The sequence below is a fragment of the Octopus sinensis genome, linkage group LG5 (genome assembly GCF_006345805.1).
Source record: "Octopus sinensis linkage group LG5, ASM634580v1, whole genome shotgun sequence".
NCBI classification, from domain to species: Eukaryota; Metazoa; Mollusca; class Cephalopoda; order Octopoda; family Octopodidae; genus Octopus; species Octopus sinensis.
In genome coordinates, this window is record NC_043001.1 from 29,721,517 (window position 1) to 29,741,617 (window position 20,101).

The 20,101-nt window shown below is 37.2% G+C and overlaps 1 protein-coding gene across 1 annotated transcript in view; it reads right to left on the minus strand.

Annotated features, from left to right (window-relative positions):
* The window catches only part of LOC115211772, a 412,137-nt gene that overhangs the window by 288,931 nt on the left and 103,105 nt on the right, over positions 1 to 20,101 (minus strand). The window contains exons 24-31 of the mRNA XM_036503112.1: positions 17,566 to 17,706; positions 14,435 to 14,617; positions 13,171 to 13,299; positions 11,775 to 11,954; positions 10,303 to 10,434; positions 6,419 to 6,607; positions 3,636 to 3,767; positions 2,013 to 2,198 (exon numbers count right to left, since the gene is read on the minus strand). Coding sequence (XP_036359005.1) covers positions 2,013 to 2,198; positions 3,636 to 3,767; positions 6,419 to 6,607; positions 10,303 to 10,434; positions 11,775 to 11,954; positions 13,171 to 13,299; positions 14,435 to 14,617; positions 17,566 to 17,706 — 1,272 coding nt within the window. The remainder of the gene's footprint in view (positions 1 to 2,012; positions 2,199 to 3,635; positions 3,768 to 6,418; positions 6,608 to 10,302; positions 10,435 to 11,774; positions 11,955 to 13,170; positions 13,300 to 14,434; positions 14,618 to 17,565; positions 17,707 to 20,101) is intronic.

Consider the following 20,101-nt stretch of genomic DNA (forward strand, 5'->3'; position numbering starts at 1 on the left):
GCTCACTCTCCATCAAATTGACATTGTCTCAACAGGTGCCCTGTGTACCTTGGGTCAGTTGTCAAAGCGATCACAGAACTCAAGAACACAATACACCACTCAGCCTAGGAATTGAAACCACAACCTCTAGATCGTGAGTGCAACATTCTAACCACTAGGTTTATTAAGACTTTATATGACTTTAAAATAAGGATGGTTCATTGTACATCCATGAAGCTTGTTTATTACAGTCATATATGCAATATATTCTCTTTAAAACTCTGTCAGACATGTGTTTCTCCTGCATAAGTATCCTAGGATGTGATATCCAGTAGCATCCTGCCAGTTCAGTGGCATTTTGATTTCATCCAAGATAAATGTATCCATGCAACTTTATTCAAGTTATTACTATTATGAGGCTTTGAAGCAAACTGAAGTATAAGGAATTGTGATGGTCTTATTCTATGTGTGCTTTAGATGGAGAATGTGTGTGTTTATCAGAGGTATTTGAGAAATATAATATGGCTGTAAAGTTCATTATCATTTAACCCTAGAGTGACTTGTTGATTAGAAGGGGTATTGTGAGAGAATTTTGATGTCAGGGAAGTGCAAACTAGGTCAAAGTGTATTTTCCGAACAGTATATATATCATCGTCATCATCATAACCATTTTCATCATCATCCTCATTGTCACCCTCATCATTATCATCGTCATGCTGGCAAGAGTTGGATAGTTTGACCAGTGCCGACAAGCTGGAGAGCTGCAACAGGTTCCAGTCTGATTTGGCTTAGTATCTACAGCTGGATACCTCTCTAGTGAGAAAAGAGGAGGAAAATATACTTAAATTGGGCTCTGGTCTGCCTGCTCTTAACAAGGTGGAGTATTCTGCTGAAGGTACTCAAGCTTCCAGGTTAACTGAGTGATGGATTAAATTTATCATCCACGTAAATCGCCCTTGGTGAGATTTAAACTCAAAATACAACAAACCGGAACATATATTACAAGTTATTTAGCACAACAATCCATCACACTGGACTGGTACTCTCAGGCATAGGCATGGTTGTGTGGCTAAGAAGTTTATTTTTCAACTACATGGTTTCAGTTTCAATTCCACAGCATAGCACCTTAGGCAATGTCTTTCACTGAATCCCTAGGTCAACCAAAGCCATGTGAGCCGATTTGATTGATGGAAACTGAAAGAAGCCCTTCCCCATCTCTATCATCCATGACTCCACCTCCATACATTGTTGCAAACTCTACCCTTATTAGCTCATATTCAGCTTCTTGTACTTTCAGGATCTGCCTTGACATTTCACCTGTATTTTATTTCTCTTTCCAGCCCCACTCCAATCATTATTTCAATCATGAATTGCTTCTGGTTCTACTCAACTCCAAACCAAGCTCATGGCTAAGGTGGTCCTCTGAAACATCTCATTTTAATTTCACCCTTATTTTTATTTTTGTATATACTCAAGAAGGTTGAGAAAAACCTGATTACAAAAAGGAGCCACATCAAAAGATTTATTAAAGTGTTTAGGCCCAAAACATTTAAGAATCAAGTGTGATTCCCTCAGCCATAACCTACATTTGTTTAAATTAGCATTAAAGTAATGCTTAAATTAACAGAAAGTGCTGAGTGACCAGTCCTAATCTAATGACACAAAATATTTACACACACAGACATATGATGGACTTCTGCATAGTTTCCAGCCAACCAATTCACTTAGAAAGCATTCATTGGCCTGTGGGGATACAGTCTCATTGCACAACATCTTGGCTAGGCAAGTGTCTCTCTTATAGCACCAAGCTAACCAAAGACTCATCAGTGGATTTGGTAGACGGAAACTGAAAGAAGCCTGTCATGTGTGTGTGTGTTTGTGTACGTGTGTATGTGTTTGAGGGCATACAGATTTGTATAAATAAGCATCATCATGAGGCAAGCATGGAAAAATGGACATTAAATGATGATGATGATGATGACGACGACGACGACAACAACGAGGTGGAAGAGTAGGAGGAGGAGGTTACTTACATGTAAATCTTTATCAGTAGCTATCACTTTCAGAAGACTTCTGCCTACTTCTTCATCTTCACCAATGTTTATTTGAAAAGATGTTGAAAGCCAATCTGGAGAATTCAAATTACGATTAACATTCACTGTGATGACAGTTGTCGCAGAACGAGCCGGACTGCCATTGTCCTTAGCTAAAACACGTATCTGAAATTATAAAGGAAAACAAATCAACAAGACTAAATTTATATCTTTTATCTTTTACTTGTTTCAGTCACTAGCCGGCAGCCATGCTGGGGCACCACCTTGAAGGGTTTACTTGAAGGGTTTACTTGAAGGGTTTACTTGAACAAATTGACCCTGGTGCTGATATTTTTAAAGTATGTAACTTATTTTATTGGTCTCTTTTGCCAAACCACTATGTTACAGGGACATAAACTGACCTACACCAGTTGTCAAGCAGTGTGGAGGACAAGCAGAAACACAAAGATACGCACACACACATACACACATGCACACACACACACACACACACACACACACACACACACATTTAAATACATTATAAGGAAAAGGGAAATTATGTAATGAACTTCATTAGCTTACAGTTGTTTCTGCTAGGACAAACAGTGCACTTTGAGTTAGGTGCTTGTGCATCACCTTATAGCTTCCTCAGAGCTTCTAAAGTGAAATGTAAGTTTATTTGCTTGCATTAAATGCTCTGCATCTTATAGCAGAAACAACTGCATACTACAGTATACTTTGATTAACATGTGGGTGTGTATGTGTGTGTGTACATGCATGAGTGTGAATGTGCATGTGTGTGTGTGTCTGTGTATGTGTGTGTGTGTGTGTGTGCGTACGTACAAAAGGCCTTCTCAGTTTCTGTCTATCAATTTCACTCATAAGATATTGGACAACCTACAGCTATAGCAGAGTGTGTTAGACAACAATATCCATGTAATAGGAATGAACCTCAAAGTAGATTCAAAACAAACTTCTTAACCAAGGCTGTGTGGTGAGAATTTTGCTTCCCAGTCACATGACATTGGCTTCAGCTCCTCTGCATAGCACCTTGGGCAAATGTCTTCTATTATAGCTTTGGGCTGACCAAAGCTTTGTGAAGTGATTTGGAAGACAGAAACTGAAAAGAAGACCAATGTGTATATGCATGTGTGTGTGTGTGTGTGTCTTTGTCTTTGTGTCTGTCCCCTACAAAAGCTTTACAACCAGCATTGGTTTGTTTACATCCTCATAACTTTGTGGTTTGACTAAATAGACTGATAGAACAAACACCAGGCTTTAAAATAACAAGTCCTGGGTCAATTCATTTGATTAAAAACCCTTCAAGGTAAGGGTATTGCCCCAGCATGGCTGCAGTTTAATGGCAAGTAGAAGAGAAAATAAATAAACGAAATAAATAAATACAGCCACACATATACACATGCACTCACACACATACATAGATATCTTTGTCATTCACTGTGTTTTGTCATGGAGAAAATTTCTCACTGCAGACATATTTGTGTAAATGCACCCAAGCCATCTTGTACTCTTTATTTCAGTCTTCATATCTACATGAGTCTCATACACTGATCTGTTATAGCAGAATTTTGGTGAAAGAAACAGAAATAGGAAATTTACCTTGAATGGAGTTATTGAAGTTGCAGATAAAAACTTTGCTGTTTCTATCAGGCCTGTAGTACTATCAATTTTGAAAAAGTTTTTAGCTTCACCATCTCCAATTATGGAGTAAGTAATGACATTAAATTGAGGCTGAAATTCAAAGAGTAAATTGAGTAATTAAGATTAAAAAAATTTTTTTTTTATTTAAAGATATATTTTACAGCATTTAAACAATCAAGTAATAATATCACAGTAGATTACAAACTCTGTCTTCAAAAAAATTTTTAGTTATATTGCCTTCAACAATTTTGGGTGAGAGGTTAAGTCAATTACATCTGCCCCAGTTCTGAACTGGTACTAATTTTATTGACCCCAAGAGGATGAAGGTCAAAGTCGATCTTGGTGGAATTTGAACTCAGAATGAAGAGGTCAATGAAATACTGTTAAGCATTTTGTCTAATGTGCTAAAGATTCTGCTTCACTGGCATATAAGATGTGCTTTTTTGTCTTTTGAATGTATCAAAAAATAGTCCTGCTTCTAATATGATGTAGGTTAGGGTGTCAGATGAACATAAGTTCACTAGGTACAATAACTGTTTTGTCTTGTGCTTTTTTTCAGCTTCAGGTACTGCACAGCATTCACACACACACACACACACACACACACACACATATACATGATGGCAGCCACACATGCCCAGCCCTGTTAAAAATACTCTTGATGCATTGAGAAGACCTGTTGAGTCAGGTAAAACCAATATCGTAAATGAGAACAATGCCCCCTGGCTGGCTCCCGTGCTGATGGCACATAAAAGGCATCATCCAAATGTGGTCAATACCAGGTCCACCTGATTGGCTCCTGTGCCTGTGGCACTTAAAAAACACCATCCGAATGTGTTTGTTGCCAGGCCTGGTTCTAGTGCTGGTGGCACGTAAAAAGCACCAACCGATCGTGACTAACACCAGTACCCCCTAACTGGTTCCTGTGCTGGCGGCATGTAAAAAGCACCATCCAAACATTGTCATTGCCAGGCCCGCTTTACTGGCTCCTGTGCCGGTGGCGCGTAAAAAGCGTCCACTACATCCTTGGAGTGGTTGGCATTAGGAAGAGCATCTAGCTGTAGAAACTCTGCCAGACCGGATTGGAGCCAGGTGCAGCTGCTGGCTCTCCAGAACTCAATCAAACCGTCTAACCATGCTAGCATGGAAACGGACGTTAATCGATGATGATGATGATTGATACATACATATATACATGGTCTTTGCATTTGTTCAGTCCACTGTAACTACAGTCTGACCTCTGGTCAGGAGAACTTTGATCAAGAGCATTCTAGCCATATCCATACCAATTTTAACTTAGTGTATTTAGGACCACATTATCCAGTGTACACTAGTTTTTATATTATTAAGTAGGATATAATTTAAGGAAGACTTGGTTACTATTTCTAACAGGTCAAATGATCATGTAGAAGTTTCCTCTTAGATTCAACTTGATACAGTAATAATATACTTTAATCTATATAATCTCTTTTGACCACTTAAAAACTGGATTTCTGGATATTGACCTCATTTGCTGCAAAATATATTGCATTATTCTGTTGATCAAAACAATTTTTTCCACCTGCTTTGCTTCACACATACTAGTTGTTCTAGGAATTAACTAGTAATAGGAATTTGAACCAGCACAGGAGCTTATCTTTTATGAGATTAGCATATTAAACTTATTAAAGCTGCAACCAACTTATTCTTTAAACAAATACCGTTATGAAATATCCTAAAACTTCAAGTTCAATGTTGTCACCATATGTCCATATGCTCAATAAAATATTGTATATACGGCAATGTTTTATTGAAATTATATGTTCAACATAAAGATAAAACACTCGTATGGAGAGATCTTCAGTCAGTCAAAATTGACCATGCATATGCATGTCTATACTCAGGTAAGACTTTTTTTGAAGAAGAAGAAGATGGACAATTGCTCATGAATGTAAGTCTTCCCTCTAGAAGCCACCAATGTTTATTCAAAATAAAGGTCACCAGTAAATGATATAGTTTAGCACCATTATCAATGCAAGCATTGTTAGTAGAATGCAAAGAGCTGGAACAGGAAAAACATAGCATCTTACCTAATCCACTGCCCTGTACTGGTATTATGTCATCAATCCCAAAAGGTTAAAAATCAAAGCTGATCTCAGTGGGATTTGAACTTGAAGTACAAAGAATCAAATCAAGTACTGTGAGGCATGCTCTACTGATTTTTACCAGTTCACTACCTTGACAACACTAAGTCAGATAACTATGCAAGTATAACACAAGAAATCAACAGCCTTTCTAATAAAATACACATTTCTTAATAACTATGATCCTGGTCATCCAACTGGAATGGTATTCATTCCAAACTTCAGGCAAAATAGTCTCTTTTAACCCTTTCGTTACCGTATTTATTTTGAGATGCTCTGTGTTTCTTTCAATTATTTTAAATATAACAAAGAATTTAGTAAAATAACTTAGTTATCATTAAGCTAGTATTAGGAATATAAATTGCGACTAAGGTTTGGTGGTATATTTTGATGCAAAACTTATGGAAAAAAGACATTTGTACTACAGAGCTAGAGCCAGGTTGGTAACGAAAGGGCACTTTAGCCAGCATTTATGGAAATGAACATCACATTTATTTCATAAATATCACAAAGAAGAATTCTAAAACAAATTTTAATTCTTGCAAATTCATACAGCTCATTATGAAGTTATCAAAACAGATACGTAAAGAAAAGGAAAATTAAGTAAAAATTACTTACATCAGAATCATTTGCATAAACTCGAATAACGTCTTCGTTAATTGGACTATTTTCCGCGATGTCTGTAGTGAAATCTTTTATGAAAAAGACTGGTGGTTTATTATTCCTTATAATGTCTATATTTACATTTGCTGTTTTGTCAGCTGTTTTGGGAACAGGAAGCCCTTTATCTGACACTCTCACTTCAAACTAAAAGAAAACAGAGTAAACAATTGATTTAATATTGAGTTAATATTTATTATGTTTAGTATTAAAAATTTAATATGCAATTTTTCATTTTATTTCATTTAAATAGTTTTCATTTTTAGACACATACACACACACACACACACATATACATTCTTACACACACATACATACATTCTTAAACACACATACATACATTCTTACACACACACATACATACATACACACATTCATGCACACACACACACACACACAGGTGTATTTCAGACTAGTGAAATACACTGGTCCATCAAATCAATTACACAATTACACTAATTAGCTTGTGTCCCAAAAACATTCATTAGAATATCTATTTCTTTATTGCCCACAAAGGGCTAAACATAGAGTGGACAAACAAAGACAGACATAGGTATTAAGTCATTACATCGACTCCAGTGCGTCACTGGTACTTAATTTATCGACCCCGGAAGGATGAAAGGCAAAGTCGACCTTGGTGGAATTTGAACTCACAACGTAACAGCAGACGAAATACTGTTAAGCATTTCGCCCGGCGTGCTAACATTTCTGCTAGCTCACCGCCTTATCATTATGTGTCTTCTCATACAATGTAAGTCCACCATGAAATGAATGCTGCAGAGTATAAAGTCCTAAGGCAGCAGATAGTATGAGTGAGCCTCATGTAGGTTGTGTATGAGTGTGTATATATTAAATAAAATGAGACAAGAAAGCCAAGGTAGTGTGAAATTTCTAGGACATTTCAGAAAGAGAAAGGTAGTCTTACAGTTGTTTCAGGGATATAAAAAGCATTCCATCATCAGAGACGATATGAGAGAGTTAAATAGAAGGAAATAGTAGAGTTCAATATAAGAAGTTATTTTGGAAAGGGAGAGATATAGGAAGTATAAAGGAAAATATAAGAATAAAAATAAAAGATATGTTGGATGTTAAACTCGCTATTCCATTATCCAGGGAATGTGTTGTATAGAATGGGTAAAAAGGCTTCTTGTCCATGGTATGTAAGTTCTTATAGGAGTTCATATTTTGTTATTACAATTAATAAACATTCACTGATAACACAATTAGTTGCCTGGCTGAATAAAAATGTGTTATATGCAACAGAAGCAACATAAAATTAAAATTAATCCTCTCTGGATTAAACATTCAGTTTCACAAACTTTGACTTTCTCCTCATTGAATTAATTTTCATCAACCATGTTAATTCTGATTCAAATGAGCCAAAGAGATGCATCTCTTTACTTTTCAGTTTCTGTTTGTCATTCCACTTTTTCCCAGGTAGTCAGATGGAGCCCTGGAAGCAGTTGTCTAAACCCATTCTGACTACTCCTGTGATGAGTCTAATGCAGAATGATAACAGCCTTTAGATCCATCAGTGACGTAGAGAGGGAGGGCATGCTGCAAGGGCAACAACCTGTTCTCCATACCAAACTATCCAAGCTTGGATCCAACTGAACACCCTATACTGGCCTAACAGTACCAAGACAGCCCACAATTGCAACTTGTGTGGCAGAGACTGCCATTCATGCATCAGACTGTCTTACTTGTACTTGTGACGGCATTCACCCATGGCGGGTTGAGCCAGCTTCTTCTCTGTTCTTAATAGCATCACGAACCCTGGTGGCCCACACTCGACGGTCCTGTGCGAGGTCACTGGAGATAGTGAGCCATTCGCGGTACCATCTGCACAGACCAACCACCTGCAGACCTGAGAGTTCGGAGAGGTCCTCCTTTATCATCGTTGCCCAGACTGTCTACCCACAGATGACCCTGGTTGAGTAGCACAGACATATAGGACATTTGTGCACAGTCATTAATGACAGATAGAGGTTCAGAGAATTAACAACAGATGTTATGCATTAACTACTGATATAAGCATCCAATAATAGAGTTTAACCTTTCTCAACTATTTTGTATGCCATAAGTAGTGTTAAATCTCACCACTATATGCGGCTGGATTAACCAACAAGATTAATTAACAAGACATACTTGTCTGGATCATCAAGTTTTTGATCTGTTGGTGATAAGTTTATAATTCCTTTTAAACATTTATGAAAAAGTGAGTGTTGGTTGTGAAGTAATACAAATAGCCAATAATTCAGCTAAACAGAGGCGAAATTCTTAGAAAATTGGAATTCACCTCTTTGTTGGAGAATGGAAACAACTGGTATCAATTGTAAATGACTATCAGTGGAAAGGGGTGATATTATTAAAATTATTTAATCAACAGGCGCAGGCATAGCTATGTAGTAAGCAGCTTGCTTCCCAACCACATGGCTCTAGGTTCAGTCCCACTGCGTGGCATCTTGGACAATATATATCTGTGTGTGTGTGTGTGTGTGTGTGTGTGTGCGTGTGTGTGTGTCTTTTTGTCTGTGTTTATCCCCACCATCACCACTTGATAACTGGCATTAGTGTGTTTACATCTACATAACTTAGAGACTGATAAAATAAGTACTAGGCTTAAGAATAAAGCCCTGGGGTCAATTTGTTTAACCCTTCAAGGGGTGCTGCAGTATGGCTGCAGTCAAATTACTGAAATGAGTAAAAGAACATTATTGGAATGAAAGATTGGATCCTTGCAGTTAGATATTAAATCCTTATCCTCTTTTAATGTCCATCTTTCATGCTAGCATCGGTTGGACAGCTTGATAGGATCTGTTAGGTTTAAGAAATGCATTATGCTCCAAAGTCTGCTTTGACATGGTTTCTACAGTGGGATGTCCTTTTTAACACCAACCACTTTACAGTGTTCTTGGCAATCTTTCCATGATACTAGCATGAGTAAGCTTGTAAAACAAAGATCCCCTGCAAGTGCGATGGGGTGCAGAATTAACTACAGATGTAATGGGTTTCTGTAATAATAAGCAAAGAGATAAACATCCAATAACAGAGTTTAACCATTTTCAACCATTTTGTATACTACCAATAGTATTAGAACCCACTACTATATATACATAGAGGGAAGTGAAAGATGTATAGTGATGGAAGAGATAATTTGCTGCACCTGAAGAGTGATCACTGTAAAATGTGAGTGGAACAGGACAGTATTAAGAATAAAGGATAGATATCAAGTGAAATGGTTCCAAGGAGGAGAAAAATAAGTGATAACAGAGAAAAAGATGAAGAAATGTGTATTTCTAGTAAAGTATTCAGTCCAGTATTCTGCTGCTTCACACATAATTAACCCTGCACATGTAAGTGAAGCAGGGTTATTGTAGTTGTTGGTCTGTCTATGTGTTTGCAAAATTACTGGAAAACGGCTGAACAAATTTTTACCAAATGTGGCAGAATTACTCATTAATTAAGTGGCTCAAACTCATTAAATTTTGGTTTGATTATCTTTAAAACTAGCGGAGAGATGAATCAAATTTTTTTTCTTTGTTACATATGCATAGATGACAAGCAGGGGAAATAACTTTTAATGTCATTTTGTTGAAATATAAATTCGTCTGAAAATATATTTAAATTAAATTTTATTTTATTCTTCTGTGTGTGTGTGTGTGTGTGTGTGTGTGTGTGCAGGGTATGCGTCGCCCCTCCAATGCCTTTTTTTTTTTTCATTCTAAATGTTCTTAACTGGAAATAGATGGCCAAGAAAAGAAATAGTCAAGTAGAAGAATTTTGGATATATGAAATTAACAGTTTTATTTTGATATCAGATTAGTTTTTTTAAAACTTACCGAAAAAGATTTGATTGCTTGATCAGCTGCTGGAGAGCGAATAAGTATAACCTCTCCCAAATCATTGACTGAAAAATATTGAACTGCATTGTTGGTGCTGATTATCTCATACTTCAGTTCATTATGAGGTGGCTTGAGAAAGAAACATAAATAAAACAAAGTTAAAATTTCGACAAAGAAAGCTGAAAAAATTTCTAGCCTTATATACAATTTTTAAAAATCTGAATAGCCTAACTTTTCATTGTTAAATTATGGAGTTCTAAAAGTTCACACGGCATATATCAGACTGAGACTGAATTGGTATTTCTATTAAGAAATGCTAAACTGTGTGTTTTGAGAAGGTTAGAGATGAAAGACTATGTTACTAAAAGTATTTATTGAGAGTCTTCTTGTCTGTTTCTAGCATAGATATTTGTATTATTGTAATAATATTGGAGAGAAATGCATGCATGTAACTCCATAATGCCATAAACTCCCCAAAGAATGCATAAGGATGATGCATTTTTCTATAGGTATATCTATCCATCAGGTAATATACATGTATAAACAATATATGAGTAAATTATATAAAAATATGGCAATACATATGCATATCAATCCATATACATATGTATATAATCATATCACCATCACCATCACCATGACCAACCAGGGTATCAGATGTTGCTACACATTGCTGGTCACAATGCGTTTCACATTGTTTTAGCCTTCAAATGATGCCATCCCACTGGCTCAGCGAGCAGGCCAACAGAAGAAAGAGTGAGAGAAAGTTATGGTGAAAGAGTACAGCAGGGATTTCCACCACCCCCTGTCAGAGCCTTGTGGAGCTTTAGGTGTTTTTGCTCAATAAACACTCACAACGCCTGGTCTGGGAACCGAAACCACGATCCTACAACTGCGAGTCTGCTGCCCTAACCACTGGGCCATTGCGCCTCCACATATAATCATATATGTACATATATATACTTATGTGCACCAATATATATATACTGACAGGGAAACACACACATATGTGTACATCCTAAAGCTTACGCATCACTTGTATCCTCAAATGCTTATGTGCGCTTTTATAAAGTGCTTATTATAAATGCATAGGGATTACAAAAAATTAATTTTATACAATCCTTTTTCACAACTCTAGGAAGTAACTTGTGCAAAAGAATTAAACAAAGCTAGTTTTATGTAACCTTCATGCAAGTGTCATTTGGATGATTTGAAAAATAATTGGCAGATTTAATACAGACATGAAAAAATCATAATTGCAATTGTTGCTATTTTTACTGATGGATTTTCTTTACTCAGCTTCTAGTGTATGGATCCATGTATAATTCAAATACTAGGAAATTCTTGCTGTTCAAAATATCATTATAAACCAAAAGTTGAATTATATTAATTTTCTAATAAAAAAAAATTGGAAATATAATTAGTTGTTCTATGTAAAACAATAAATGAAATTAAGGAAAAAATATTACTGCACGGTCTGAATCTGAAGCAGATATTTTTAGGATTGCAGTATTCAATGGGAAGGTCTCTTGAATTTGCTTGCTGTAAGTAGTTTCTTGCAAAATTGGTTTATTTAAATTCCTTTCAACATTCACCACAATAACACATGTAGTTTGTTTTCCTCCACCGTCTTTGGCATATATGGAAAGCTGTCAAAAAGTAAAGTTATAAAAAGTTTGAAATTATAATGAGAAGATACTTATTATTACATTTTTTCTATTTATCTATTCGGTTGAAGAAAGCAGGATGGCACTTATGCCCTTTAGATGCTTTTGTGGAATGGTGAGGTAACTGTGACCGATGTTCAGTTTGATCTGCTTCAGAGCAAGGGTGGAAGTTGCAGAGAGATTGAGTAAAGTGTCTAGTAATAGAGACTAGTAATAGAGACACTGTATAGATTATTAAAGACAGATAAACAGCAGCACTATGGAATTCTGAATTAAGGGAGTGCATAGATGGCATGTTCAGAGAAGTTAAAACTAAAAAGAAAACACATCATATTAGTTAGCTAAAGGCCATATGTGTATATGAAAGGCCATAAATGAACAGATAAAAGTGACTTTGCCAAATAAGCAAGATTACATCGTTTGAGATGTACTTTGTTTGCGTACATATATAAATAAAATATAGTCTCTTCCTGATTAGATAATGTTTATTTGGAGCGAAGGGTTTAGGTGGCTCAAATGAAACATAAGAAAAACAATGTCACGGGACCTTATCCGAAGGCTGTGATTGGTTGGCTTACATACTGGCGCGAAATAAGTCGAGAGACAAACTGCGCCAATGCCAACCAATCAGAGCAGTGGACACAACAGGGTCAAAATAGCCGAAGATGGTTGTTATCTAATGCGAGATCATTTCTAATATATCTCTCAAACAGTGAGGATATCACTCACGCTACAAAGTTATACATTGTGCATTCATTTTCTATGAATTCTATGGCGAGGCGTCCTTCATAATGCCAACACTTTAAAGTGTGTCCTTGGAGCTTTTTTCATGCTATCAGCACTAGTAACTTGCAAGACGGTAACTTGCAAGACGGAGACAGAGAACAGCAACTAGTGATGAGAAGTACTTGAGGGAAGAGGAGGCATTTTAATATCAAGGCTAAACATGATAAAAGACAAGTATAGATGTCTTGTTGCAAAAGGGATGCATAGCTACCACTCATTATATAGGGTTGGCTAAGAATAGCTGTAAATGAGAATTTAAGTGTTAGCTTAGATAAAGTGTCTCATAGTAATGAATTGAAACAAGACAGGATATGAAATCTCAAAAATACAACTGTTACCTTACAATACCACCAGACTGAATTTTATACAAAAACTGAGCATGAATATTCAAGTAAAAAAAAACCTTCCTCACCGTATAGCTTAATGAAGAGTCCTGGGTCAGTGATTTCGCAATTTTTATGTTACCAGTATTTGAATCAACTTGAAAGAGAGTCATGGAAGGTAAATCTCCAGCCAGTTGATATTCAATTGTACCATATTTCTAAGAAGAAAATTGAAATCATCATCATCATCATCATCAACAACAACACTAGATAATAATATCATCATCAGCAATAACAATATGTATCAAGAAGGCTGTCTCTAAGGGTTTCTGTGACTTACTAGAACAGTATTGAATTCTCCCTCAAATTATGCTCTAACATTTTAAAAATGGAAGGAAATAGGAGACATTGTATAATTTAGTCTTAGATACAGTATGTCTGAAATAAGATTGTATAGTTACAGATAGAATGTCATCCACAATAATATATTCTACCCAAGATAATGTTGTATAGTAATCATCATCATCATCATCATCGTTTAACGTCCGTTCTCCATGCTAGCATGGGTTGGACGGTTTGACTGGGGATCTGGGAAGCCAGAAGGCTGCCCCAGGCTCCGGTCTTATCTGGCAATGTTTCTACAGCTGGATGCCCTTCCTAACGCCAACTACTCCGTGAGTGTAGTGGGTGCTTTTTACATGCCACCTGCACTGGAGCTAGGCGAGGCTGGCATCGGCCACAGTCAGATTGGTGCATTTTACGTGCCACCTGCATGGAAGCCAGTCGAGGCGGCACTGGCTTCGGCCACGATTCAGATGGTGCTTTTTACGTGCCACCGACACGGAAGCCAGTTGAGGCGGCGCTGGCATTGGCCACGATTCGGATAGTGCTTTTTATGTATCTCCAGTCCAGGGGTCCTGGCATCTGCTAGGTGCCAGTCATAGGATTGGTTCAATTTCGATTCCGATTTCGATTTCACTTGCCCCAACAGGTCTTCGCAAGCAAAGGGGGGTAGGCATAGGTGCCTGTCGTCGGATGAGGTTCGATATCAACTTCGCTTGCCTCAACAGGGCTTTGTGTGTCCAAGGGAGGAAAGGCATGCATAGAGTAATGATAGAGAGATATCAAAAATTAGGTACAAGGATGTTCTAAAGGATTCTATTGGTGTCCTTTCCATTGAATATCATCAGTGGAGTGTTTGTGTGTATGTGTGTATGTGCATGTGTGTGTGTGTGCATAAGTGTTATGTGTTTGAAATCTGAAATTTAGAGTGATGTGAATCCATTTGAAATTTAGTGTAATATGAATCAATTTGCAATCACTCCCTAGTCAGTGAAACATTTCAATACTTACATTATTATCTGCATCAGTAGCCTTCACTACAGCAATCACTTCATTTACAGGCCTGTTCTCCTGAATGGTCACTGGTGCAATATTTTGGCAAACAGGAGAGGCAGTGTTGCGTATGACATTGACAGTGAGAATTCTTGACTGACTGAGCGATGGAGTACCGCGATCAGTGCCGATGAGAGTAATCTAAAAAATAAGCAAACACCCATTGTTATAGAAAAATCTACAAACTTGACAAGCAATAAAAGAATATAAAGAGCAGGGAATCAAACCCATACCTACATGCATGCATAGACTCACATAATCTAAGGCCCATTACCACGCAGTATCCTACAATTTACAAATACTTCATACAGATTATCATCTGCTTGAGAAAGAAACCTTTTGTAATGAACAGTAAAACTTCTAAGATTTTTCCAACTATTTTATTTCCTTGGTAACTGGTTACTTTAGCTACAACTAGTTACATTAGCTGTATGTGGTCAGTGGTTGAACATATAAACCCCTACATCATTACATTATCTTGTGACTATCAAATGCATTTTACTAAGATAGAAACCATTTTACTAGGACACTTAAAATGAAACAAAAAAAATGGATTATATAGAAATATTATTTCATATGCTCTTTCACTCATAAGATAAAGACCTCTCATAATAATTCTTTCTACTATAGGTACAAGGCCTGAAATTTTGGTGGGTGTACTAGTTGATTATTTTGACCCAATCTTTCACTGGTGCTTAATTTATCAACCCTGAAAAGATGAAAGGCAAAGTCAATCTCAATGGAATTTGAACTCAGAATGTAAAGACAGATGAAATACCTATTTCTTTACTACCCACAAGGGTCTAAACACAGAGAGGACAAACAAGGGTAAACAAACGGATTAAGTCGATTATATCGACCCCAGTGCGTAACTGGTACTTATTTAATCGACCCCGAAACGATGAAAGGCAAAGTCGACCTCGGCGGAATTTGAACTCAGAATGTAGCAGCAGACAAAATACTGCTAAGCATTTCGCCCGGCGTGCTAACAATTCTGCCAGCTCACTGCCTTGAGACCTCCCATAATAACCCTGTCTACTCTAAGCACATGGCCTGAAATTTTGGGGGAGGGGGATAGTTGATTATATTAATCCCAGTACTCTAACTGGTACTTATTTTATCAACCCCAAAAGGATGAAAGGTAAAGTCAACCTCAGCAGGATTTGAACTCTGAACATAGTGGCAGATGAAATACTGCTCAGCATTTTGCCCAGCATGCTAAGGATTCTGCCCGCTTATCACCTTATAATAATAATAACAGTCACCAGTCCAATTTCCTTCAAAACCATTTTTCCTTTCCTTTCTTTCTTTTAGCTGGAATATACTCATGTACAAATGTGATCAGTACTCAAGTATATATTATTTTATTTATGTGCCCTTTTCAAGCCTAGCCAGGCTCGGGGGCCCGGTTTCCTGGTTTCTGTGGTGAATGTGTTCCTCCCAGCTGGACAGGACACTAGTCCATCACAGCGTTACCCAAGAAACAGAAAGAAAGAGTGAGAGAAAGTTGGGGCAAAAGAGTACAACAGGGATCGCTATCACCCCCTGCCAGAGCCTCATGGATCTTTAGGTATTTTCACTCAATAAACACACACAATGCCCGGTCTAGGAATCGAAACCACAATCCTCCGACTGTGAGTCCACTGCCTTAACCACTGGGCCATTGTGCCTCCACACTCAAGTATATGTGACAATTTGTTATTAAACAACAGATGCAGCATTTGTTTAGAATAACATTCTGTATATCTTACTTATTCTGTTTTTTTCATTTGTTTCAATCATTTGACTGTGGCCATGCTGGAGCACCCCCTTGAAGAATTTTAGTTGAACAAATCAACCCCAGGACTTATTTTTTATGCCTATACTTACTCTATCAATTTGTTTTGCCAAACCACTAAGTTACAGACATAAACGCACCATCACCAATTGTCAAACAGTGACAGCAGGGGACAAATACAAACACACACACACACACACACATCCACACACACACACACACACACACACACACACACACCACACACACACACACACAAATGACAGGCCTCTTTCAGTTTCCGTCTACCAAATCAACTCACAAGGCTTTAGTCGGCTCAAGGCTATAGTAGAAGACACTTGCCCAAGATGCCATGCACTGGAACTGAACCCAGAACCATGTGGTTGGGAAGCAAGTTTCTTACCACACAGCCATGCCTGCACCTTTAGTGTAGATAAATTGTAGAAAGCCACAACACTGTGGTATTCATCATGAGAAAGCATCTCGTATAGAAGTAGAGGGCTAAAAACACAGAATTTTTTCTGTAACAGACAGAAAATGTCCAGCAGTGACAGTGAAATTGCTATATCTGGATTTCTACATCTTTGTACATCATCCATAGCAAGTATCCACTTTCAACTAACAAATGCTTAGACAAATTTTGCCCTTATTGATATAGAAAAATAGTCGTTAACAAATAACTGGTGTCACAAATAGCTGGCAGGATGGCTAAAATTTAATTATTAGCAGAGGAAGACCCTCATATTTCATTGAGTGAGTGAAGAAAAGAATGTAACATTTCTTCTATGTGAATGGAAGAGGACTGGTTAATTGAACCTTCAGCTACACTTGTGGCCATCTTCAGAGTAAAGAAGTAAATAATTTAAGAATTAATATAATTGTGAGTCATCTTAATCAGTAATATGAATCTTACTAATAAGAAATTATTAGTAATAATAAATTATTACAGCTCACTAATAATTTTGGTTGAAAGGGATACATAACTTGATCTCACTCCTATGAGTTATAATATAATGAAATTGTGGGATGGCATGCATGCCTACATACATACAGACATACACACACTCATACATATATACATTATACCAATGTCTTATCTGCTAAAAGGATTTCTTATTTAAGGATAGATTTCTGTGTAATAATAACAAAGGGTCATCTATTGATCTTCCCACATTTAATGGACATTTTATAAAGCCTTATTCTTTGGTTACTTGTTGAAGCAGTTCTTCAATAATTTGGATTTACAGAAGTCCTTAGGCTATTTTGATAACTTTATCAAATCTCTATAAAAGTCAGATAATTGCTTACTTACTGTATAGGAAGTGCTTGAATCACTTGTGAGTGGCTTACTAATACCAACATTTCCAGTTACTGGGTTCAGGTAAAACAAATCCGTTCCTGCACTTGGAGTAATGGAAGAAATCCGAAAAACTACATCACTGTTTAATGTATTCTGCAAAAAAGAAAAAAACAACAATAAACCATAGAAAAATTGAAAAAGAAAAAAACCTAGAAGATAACAAAAAAATAGTTTGCAAACAAGTAAAAAAGGAACAGAGCACCACCACATGGTCTAGTTCTTGTTACGGTTTGGTGGCTTATGTGCCTCAATGACCCTGAGAGCTATGCCAACAGAGCACAATTTCCTGGTAGGGCTCCCATGTTGGACAGGTTCAAAGGATAGAGGCCAAACTAATATGGACCACCTCTACCCAGAGGTAAAAATGGGTTTGGGTAGGACCAACCCCCAATCTAGAATAAAGCAAAGTTACAGAAATATCAATGGCAATCCAAATTCAACAACACCTGGGAGAGGAAGGCTTTCCCTCTGGAAGAGTGCTCCCCATACTGAGAGAGTGGCCCTGCTCATAGTCAAGAACAGTGGAGAAAGGACTCCAACGACTTATGCTCCATAGACAGCAATAGGCTTAAGTGAGTAAGAATACAGTGAGTTTATGTATGTTTGCACTTATATATGTGTGTGTATGCATGGATATTTATGTGCTTCTGTGTGTACATGTGTGTGTGTCTGTGTGTGTGTGTGTGTGTGTGTGTGTGTGTGTGTGTGTGTGTGTGTGTGTGTGTTGTGTTGTGTTTGTGTGTGGGTGAGTGTAAATATACCTGAATGTTTTGGATAAGTGAGCAAACAGAATAACAAATTTATACAGAATTTGAATATTTCACTTTGACATCTTGAATAAATAAATAAATAAATAGATAAAGAAGAAGAAAATTGTGAAAGAAGAAACATTTGATAAAAATTTTAATTAGTTTTTTTCCTGCATCCTTCATTGTTGAAAAGCCAGTTATTCCACATCACATTATAAAATATATGAATTTATTTATTCTCTTTAAAAGTACATACTTAGCATTGCTCTAGATGCAAATATTGTCAATGTAAAATGACATTAGACATTCTAACAGCTATAAGAAAAAGAAAACACAAACAAGACTCTAACATCCTTTAAACTAAGCACACCAAAAGGTAGATTGTCATTGCTGGGATATCAGCTCTGCCCTAAAAAGACAGAGAACTCACAATTGATTCTGAAGTCAAGTGCACTATTTCATTTACCTAACTCTACCAACCCTTAAAATGGCCCATTACATTTTTATGTAAGTGACCCAGGAACTGGCCCTAGAATTACTGGCACCTGTGACAAGGTAGATTTCAACACCTTTACGTCTAGCTTTCTTAATCTTTTCACAAGGAAGAAAAGATATAATTCATCATCATCATCATCATCATTTAACGTTCGTTTTCCGCGCTAGCACGGGTTGGACGGTTCAACCGGGGTCTGGGAAGCCAGGGGCTGCACCAGGCTCCAGTCTGATCTGGCAGTGTTTCTACAGCTGGATGCCCTTCCTAACGCCAACCACTCCGCAAGTGTAGTGGGTGCTTTTTACGTGCCACCGGCACAGGTGCCAGGGGAGTCTGGCATCGGCCACGATCAGTTGGTGCTTTTAACGTGCCACCGGCACAGAAGCCAGTCAAGGCGGCGCTGGCATCGGCCACGTTTGGATGGTGCTTTTTATGTGTCACTGGCACTGAAGCCAGTCGAGACAGCGCTAGGAATTAAAGCTTTTACTGCAATTTACAAGCTTCCTCATAAAGGAACCAGTTGAAAACCAGCTTCAAAGTTTCAGATCCTTTCATTCGTGTAATAAGAAGGGAGAAATCATACTACATTACTTGAAATGATCTTCATACATTTTCTCAGCAATCACAGAAAGTAAAGATCAATAAGTGGGAGGAAGAACAAAGAACGGCATTAATCGTCCATAGATGTAGTGAATATCAAAGAATTTTTACATCGTATTTTTACTTCATTTTATTATTAATTTTGCAGAATTGTTTGAATGATGGACAAAATAATTTGCAGCATTTAGTTACAGCATATTACATTTTAAATTCAAGTCCTGCTGAAGTCAACTTATCCAATCACTCTTATCCAATAACTCTTCAACAGTCAATAGACTAAGTACCAGTCAAGAAGTGGAGGTTGACATAATCAACTAAGCCCTCCCACCTAAATTTCTGGTCTTGTGTCTTTGTAAGAAATCATTATTTTTACATTTGCACAAATGCATAATGTAACATCCTGTAGCCCATCATGGCCTAAATTGTTCAAGTTGTCAGAACCTACCAAACCTGAAGCTACTTCACCTTATTATTTGAAGTGCTTAGCAGATTAAAAAATTTAACTTTCTAATTTGAAATAAAGGGAGTAGCAGCTGCTCTGTAATGTAATGGTGAGTGTTTTATAATGTATAGTTAGTGATATATGAAATAGCAGGTGCTCTGTAGTGTAACTTGTAATATGGAGTAGAAGGTACTCAGTAGTGTA